Source organism: Austrofundulus limnaeus, unplaced genomic scaffold, assembly GCF_001266775.1.
Source record: "Austrofundulus limnaeus strain Quisiro unplaced genomic scaffold, Austrofundulus_limnaeus-1.0 Scaffold151, whole genome shotgun sequence".
In the NCBI taxonomy this organism is placed as follows: domain Eukaryota; kingdom Metazoa; phylum Chordata; class Actinopteri; order Cyprinodontiformes; family Rivulidae; genus Austrofundulus; species Austrofundulus limnaeus.
The window spans coordinates 1,002,064-1,010,089 of NW_013952553.1; the positions used below are offsets into that span (position 1 = coordinate 1,002,064).

Here is an 8,026-nt window from a genome sequence, read left to right on the forward strand (position 1 = left end):
GGTGTTAAACAGAGAATCATCTTTGCTTTAATATGGGGCAAACAAATGTTCTGTTAGTTAATGTGGTTTAAATAGAAGTACAGTGGGACCCTGCAGTATCACAGAAAGACTCAGCCTGCGCTCGCAGCAACGCACAGCAGTCTCTCATCAGGAGGAGAGAGTTTAGTCACACAGAATTGGAAAGATCTGTTCGACAACGACGCTCTGAACATATATTTAATATAAAGTTAGGTTTTACAGACCAAAGTCCAAGTAGCTCAGGAGCAAAGTGCAGGAGGAGATGTCAAGCCGGGTTCTCACCACCAAACGCGTTTTGAGCAGCCAGTTTTACATGCAAAGTCTAACCGCAGCAGCCGCTGCTTCAACCAAACTTGCTCTCACTGAAAGTCTCGCCCTGCTCTGCTCTGATTGGATAAAACGGCTCTGGACTTCATCTGATTTGTTGAAGGCAGTGTCCATTTAATCCTTATGTCAGGGTCCCGCTGTCGGCTTGGTGAGCACCGAACAATCATCCAGTCACACCAGTGCGGTTGGATTTTTTTTTATARTCAAGTCGCATTTGCGACCAAACTGGTCTCACTCTAGAGCCCTGCTAGCTGTTGTTTTAAACGACAATCTCAGGTACAATCTTAGGTACGCAAGTGAGCTTTAGGACATTCCATCTGCTTTTCCTTTTTTTGATCGCGCATGCGCACCTGCGCACTGCTAATGTGCAACTCTGTTTATAAAGATGGAGTTATAGCCAGTTGTGTGTTTGCTAGGGTCGATTAGCTGCGGCAGCCATGTTGACTCATGCTAACGCTAAAAGTATTCAGCTGTTGAGGTACAGCCAATCATCACTTTCTGAGTTTCATTAAAATCAGTCCAACAGTCCCTAAGGTATTTTGCTAACAGACAAACTAACACAAACAGAAAGCTCACATCTAACCAGGAGGTGCTGAACTGAACACCCACCAGAGCATTTTGCTTCTGAAGGACCTTCATCAACTCCAAGCGGAAGTTTTCATCCACTTCTTGATCTTCTTTATCGTCGTCCTCTTCCATCGCTTCATCCTCATCTGACTCGTCTGACTCGTCCTCCTGACACGGAAGATAAAATAAAATCAATGTTTGCTCTAAAGCAGGGGTGTCCATTCCCGGTCCTGCATGTTTTACTTAATTCAGTTCTGCAGAAGCCTGTTAATCACTCTGGACCAGGATTGGACTCACTTTAAAAAAATCAAAACAGACACAAATAATTGGAGAAAAAAAATTATAAGTGACCTCCATCTCCTCATCCTGGTCTTCATCGTCGTCATGCTTCTGCTCCTTCTTTGCCCTTTTACCTGCGTCATCAGTGACAACTATAGCCGCGTCCTCCTCGTTCTCCTGATCAGGGTCTAAGACCTAGGCAGAACCCGAAACAGTACAAATACTCACAACGGTACCATCAACTACAACCAGGACTACAGAAACTTCGATCAGGATCAGGGTCWCCATCGGCTGCAGGTAAAAAGTCTATTTGGTTTGTCGTACTCAACACGATTCTCTGGTGCCCTCTAGTGGCAAAAACACAGATTGCAACAAAATGAAGTCCTTGTTAAAAGGATTTATTGTGTCCACGGAATGACAAAACTGCCTAAAAAGGACGAAAATTAATATAGAAAAATGTTCAAACTGTCTTCATACTGCGTCCTCTTTACAGTTTCTTCTATCTGGGACTTTACACGTCTAAACCCCACCTGGACTGATCGGCGCAGTTTAAACTGACTTACGTCTAAGATGGCGGTGAGGGCGGCGGCATTGACGTGGGGGCAGATGGAGGAGAAGACTGCCTTGCAGACCTGTCTGATGTGCCGACTCTGCTGGGACAGGAGGGACAACAAGATGTCCACCATCACCTCCACCCACTCCGGCTCCCCCTCCTGCTGCTCCGAGGCTGCGGCCACACATTCAGGGACAGAAAGAATTACAAACTAAAAAACGTTTATTTTATGTTTTTTTAAAGGTTTACAGACACATTTTAAAGGTCTTAACCAGATTAATATTAGTTTGTAATGACACAAGGAGAAATCAGCATCTTTGTGTTTGAAGCCCCACCTTGTATTTTCTTCTTCTTCTGGGCTTGTTTCTCCTGGGCTTTGTCCAGACAGCTCTGCAGGTCTCTCATGATGTCCAGCAGCTCGTCAGGGGCCTTCAGTTTCCACAGAAAAGGCAGCGAGAACAGTGAGTACTGAGTTGCTATTAATAACAAAAGTAGAACTCCAGCTAAATGCTAAAACAAGCAAAACGCTAACTAAAAGCTAAGAACAATAAAAGAATAACTGCAAGCTAAATGTAACAAAACATAGCTATTGCTTTAGGAAGTAAAATGATAGCTGAAACCTTAAAAGTAATAAAAGACTATCTAAAAGCTAAAAACATCACAGACGCAAGATAAAAGTAGCTAAAGTAGCAACGTGGAACAGTAAGTTACTAAAAGTAACAAAATATTAGCGAAAAGTATCAAAATGCTGGCTAAAAACAGAAAAAACGTAGCTTGAAACTACAAGTAGCAAAATAGTGGCTAAAAGCTAGAAGTAGCAGAATACTTCCTAAGACTTAAAAGTAACAAAACATTAACTGAAAGCTAGAAAAAGAAAAATGCTAGCTAATGCTAAAAGTAGCGAAAAGTGCAAATGGCTAATTAAAACTAGATACATTTCTACCTACGAGCTAAAAGTAATGGAAAGTTTGATAAAACCTAGAAGAAACAAAATGCTAGCTAAAATTAAAGGCTGAAAGTTTCAGTCCGAATGTTTAATATCATCACTGTGTTATCAGGATCAACCAGTAAATGCCTTGAAAAAAAAAACATGCAGAAAAAGATCGTATGTTCTGGTTGGACAGCTGGTTTTTACCTTAAATAAATGCATCCCGACCAGCAGGAAGAGCTGCTGGAACGCGCCGCTCTCGTCTGTCGCACCTTTCTTTGCTTTTTTCTTCAGGTTTGCCACCGACTCCAGCATGCTGAAAGAGAAAACAACTTCCACATAAATTCTATGACCTGAAGAAAGAAAATCTAAATCTTCCGGAATAAAATCTAAAAATTATATTTTAGTTAAAAGTGCAGAGGCCGTCCTACCTGTCCCAAGCCTGTCTCTGCTCGGGGCTCCACGGATGGACGCTCTGGACGTGTTTTGGATGGTTTAGCAGGAGCTGTGCGTACTGGACCAGGTGGTAGATCCACATGGTGCCATCAGCCGTGACGCCCAGGATTCGCTTCTGATTGACAGCGGCGCCGTCGTCGCTGAGCGGCATGTGGTGCATGGACATGAGGAGTCTGAGCAGAGGACAGAAAGGAGACTTCATCAAGCTGAAGTTCTCAGTTTAATTAGAACTAAAGCACGCTTGCTTTTATTGAAAAAGAAAGTAATTGAGATTTAATCTCACCCAAAGAAAGAATTGACGAGAACGCCTCTCATTTTCTCGTCCAGAGGGATGGACAGTTTTAAATTTGTCTCTGCGATGTCTGAAGAGGCCTTCTTGGTGCTGAAAAAAGCGTGGAAAAAGACAAACCTGGAGAAAAAAAGAAACACAGACTGAGTTTTCTCTTTAGAAACACTTCAGCGTTTATCACCCAGAAGCTGGTCTCACCTGGCCACATCCATGACCAGATCCTCCTTCTTCTTCACCTGAAGGTTGTCGATGATGGAGGCGAGTCGAGTGACAATCCACTTCCTCAGGCGGAAAACTGGACTCTCCTTCCTGAGGGGAGAACCAGAGTGTTTGTAGGATTTTTACATCCAGTTAGCGTCATAAAAAGGTTCATAAACTCACGGCTTCTCCTCAGGATACTTGTCCTTCTGCTTGCGGGAGCTGAAGTCCAGCAGCTGGTCCACCTGCGGCTGCAGAAACATGTTTTTGAGCCAGTCCACGTAGCTCTGCAGGGCTGCAGGCTGAAGGTGCTGCACCACCTTCCACACCGAAGGCACCACCGGGTAACCATGGTGGCTCAGGGAGGAGAAGCCCACCATGACCGCCAGCTGTTTGTCAGAGTCCTGACAGGTCTGCAGGAAGTCCGACACATAGGTGTCCATCTCTGGCGCCAGCTTAAAGCGATCCGGTTTCTGAAAGGAGGAGGAATAACGGTCCAAATCATCAGCTGATCGTGTCTCAAAGGACCTGTCAGACAAACCAGGTCAGGAGGAAAACTGGAGAAACCRAACAAAAATGCAGCGTGAATGATAGCTGAAAGCTAGAAAGTACCAGCAGGCTAGCAGAAAGAAAAATGAATGCTTAATAGTAACTAAAGGCTAGCTAGAAGTTTAAAGTGGGAAATGCTAGTTAAAGGCTAGAAGTACCAAAAGCGTAGTTAAAAAGTAGCAGAACCTGAATAGATGAAAGAAGCAAAACGATAGATGAAAACTAAAAGTAGCGAACTGATTGTTAGAAGCTACAAGTACCAAAATGGTAGCCTGGCCCTTCCCTTCCTATGCAGTTCTGCTCAATTCTAGTTTCCCTTCACTGCTTCGTCTGGGATTTCTCCCATAGACAAGGACTTCTTCGGGATGATTTTCGTCTGGGCCAATCAGAGAACAGAAGGTGGAGTTTTGAACGATGATGTCGATGTTCTGCGCAGTGTCTGCTAGTTATTTTAGCATACAGCAGTGGAGGAAGTGAATGAAGCCAGTCTGTGTTGATAAGGCTTCAAAATTACATTAAATTTGTCTGACAAAGCAGCAGCTCTCATTTACAGTCATCTCGTTCAGCTTAGTATATTTCTCCTCTCAGTAGGGTTGTTTGCAGTGTTTCCCAAAGTTGGGGTCGGGACCCAAAGTGGGTTCTCGAAACAGCAAGGTGGGGTCTTGAAAAGATTTTCTGAGTTAATTACATTTTTGCCTTATTTGTTACAAAGTGTTATAAGTAGTATAAAAATATTGTTACTATGCCCATGTTTAGTTGACCTGATACAAATGTTTATCATCCAAAAATAGCTGGGGGCTCAGGTCTCTGCTACTGTTATTTTGTGGGTCAAAAGCAGAAAAGTTTGGGAACCACTGCACTTTGGTTCCCAAAGTTGGGCTTGGGACCCAATGATGGGTCATGAAGCACCTTGGATAATCTCCAGAAATCAATTTAAAGGGTAATAAAATAATTGCTGATGTAATATTTTCCCTATAATTATTACAAAAACACAAAAKAAGTACAAATAAGTATTTATATTTGTGTACAAGCTGTTTAGATTGTCAAAAAGCCTGTGTTTTTAGGGTTATTAACAAAGTTTGTGTACTCAGACCAGCAATATTTGGGGTTACAAGTTTTTGCCATGAATATTCTGAAGATAAAAAGTTTTGGAACCACTGGTTTACAGCACACGCAATTTCCGGTTAGCTTCTTAGCTTAGCCTCCTTCACAGTGGAGTTGGCACACATATGTCGCGGCCAACAGATCCAATCATTTTAAACTTCAGCAGAGGCCACGCCTCCAGCAAGAATCACTTCTCTACAGCAGAGAGTCCAGACCCTTGTATGAAGCAAAGTGAAGGACAGGGTCTGGTTTTTACCAGGTTACCAAAATGGTAGCTGAAACCTTAACCTTACCCTTAATCTTAAGGTAGCAAAAGGATAGCTAAAAACAGAAGAATGGTAGTTGAAAGCTTAAAGTAGCAACTTGTACCTCAAAGCAAAAATTAGTAAAATGCTAACTAACAAAGAAAGGTAGCAGAATGGAAGCTAAAAAAATAAAAGTAGCAATTTGTAAAATTTAAAACAGTAGCTAGCTAAAAGCTGGAAGCAACAAAACAGAAGATGCATCCCAAAGTAGTATTTCTTTTATAATTTACAAGCATCGACATGCTAGCTAAAGGATAGAAGTATTGAAAGGCTGTCTAAAAACAGCATAATGGTAGCTGGAAGCTAAAAGTAGCAAAAGGTTAGCTAAAAGAAAAAAGAAGCACAAAAAAGGAAAACAGTATAGATGCTAATGTTGGTGACGAGAGAAACGCCAAATCAATATATATACTGAATTGGTGCTGAGGAAGAGATAATCTGAATTTATCAGGAAATAAATGTTTTTGAAAACATTTTAAAAAGAAATCTGCTAAACCAAAAGAGTTTAACCATTTATAGCATCAACTATTTCAGTGTAATCATGAGGTTTCATGTTGATCCCAGTTATTAATGCTAACAGCAGAATACTGACCTGAGCTGAAACCACATGTTCACCATAATGCATCATCACCTCGCCTGATAAAACCTCCTTCAGCTGAGATACTGATAGCAGAGGCAGAGCGCTCCCCAGCAGACGGAAGCCCAGGTAGCTGCAGAGAGGCGGAGCAGGAAAACTTACAATTAAGATTTAATATAGTATTTTAAATGTTGATTAGCCTTGAACCATGAAAAATACAACATTTAATAGTAAGTAGAAAGTAAGCAGGTGAACATGATTACTTCAGAAAATGTTCATTAAAAGACTGTCACACGATCTGTTTTCCCTCCATGAAAAATAAACTCACTGAGTCGGTCCTGACTGCTCCTGGAACATCCCCTCTGTGATGGCTTTGTTCCAGAAGAGCTGGAAGCTGTCCTCCTTCAGAGAGAGCTTCAGGAGGTCCAGAGCTACAGCGGGCAGAGTCAGGTCCTTCTTCACGGAGCGAGCCGCCATCTTCATCACCTCGATTAACCTGACAAAACACCAGGAAGCAAAAGGCTAATTCAAAGGTAAAAATAACAAAAGTTAAGCTAAGGTTGCATRTTGATTTTTAAAAGCTAAAAGTAGACAAATACTACCTTAAAGTAACAAAACAGTAGCTAAAAGCTAGTGGACACAAAATGCTAGCCAAACCTTAAAAATAGCAAAATGTGTCCTTAAAGCTAAAATTAGCATAAGAGCACAAACAGAGCACTAAAGCAGAGTTTAGATTTGCGACTGGATAAATAAGCAAAAAATATACATATATATATAAAAAAGATAAACAGCTCAGCACTGTGTCTCAGGCTACAAGGAGATAAATAATAATAATAAAACCAATGGACATTAAAGCAGATGGAAAATTGTTATTGTCTGCCAGGCTCAAAACATTCTCTTCTGTTCCCAAATAAAAAGTAATAATTTAAGATATTATAATAATAAATAATAAATAGTAAATAATAAGATATCTCTAATTATATTCTGACTTGTATAAATAACTTTAGATTTATCATCATGTTGTTTGGAGACTCCAGTTCAAGATATCTTAAATGTATCTTTGGATATGAGATTCACTATATAAGATTCAATTAATGCAAATTTCAGACTTTTTTATGTTCTGTAAATTGTGTTTAAAACAAAGCAGCTGCTGTTGATCAGTCTGTTTTCATAAGCCCCGCCCCCAAGGCCAGTACTCTAAGGGAAACACTTTTTTGAAGATGTTCTTGATAAAACAACTGACTGTTAGTAACTCTGTTTAAAATGTTAGCATCTGTTTAATCAGATGTCATATATTATATACCTCTGTATAACATGTTAATATTTTGTAGTACAAAGTACAGTGCACATTTTTCTTTTTTTATCAAAATTTGAACATTTTTGTTTCGGGCAGGTAAGTTTTCATGTCGGGCAGGTAACATTTGTTGTCACCTGCCCGACAGGGCAGGTAAAAAAATAAAATCTTGTCAAACCCTGATCTGGAATATGGCTGCACTGGTTTTGGGGACTTGATTCTTCAGGTTCATTCTTCAGATATTCACACAAGTGCATACAACACTCATGGCTTCAGATACATGACCCCCTAAACTCACTTACTCCTCTGGCTAACAAATCTGCTCTATGCAGAGGTTTTTTTTTTATAAACATCATAGTGTGTCACATTGTTGATATAATATGATGTTTTGTTTTTCCTCATCTTCCCTTGTGTGGTTTTTAGTTTTTCTGTTAAGGGTTGCGCCTCCTCATGATGTCTTCATGAAGATGATCCTTGCTCTGTGCAGGTCTGTGGCTGCATGACCCAGAGCACCTGTTCTCCCATGTTTGTCATGTTCTGTCTTCTTCTGAATGCCATGGCATTGCCATGTAGCATGTCTTTGCC

At 40.8% G+C, this 8,026-nt stretch overlaps 1 protein-coding gene across 1 annotated transcript in view; it reads right to left on the reverse strand.

Annotated features, from left to right (window-relative positions):
• Positions 1-8,026, reverse strand: part of mybbp1a (MYB binding protein (P160) 1a) — a gene marked incomplete at its 5' end in the record, with an annotated part of 26,499 nt that overhangs the window by 16,511 nt on the left and 1,962 nt on the right. The window contains 11 exon segments of the mRNA XM_014016669.1: positions 955-1,080; positions 1,264-1,386; positions 1,755-1,918; positions 2,080-2,173; positions 2,880-2,988; positions 3,104-3,301; positions 3,412-3,537; positions 3,616-3,726; positions 3,799-4,088; positions 6,163-6,280; positions 6,476-6,643. Of these exon segments, the coding sequence (XP_013872123.1) occupies positions 955-1,080; positions 1,264-1,386; positions 1,755-1,918; positions 2,080-2,173; positions 2,880-2,988; positions 3,104-3,301; positions 3,412-3,537; positions 3,616-3,726; positions 3,799-4,088; positions 6,163-6,280; positions 6,476-6,643 (1,627 nt within the window).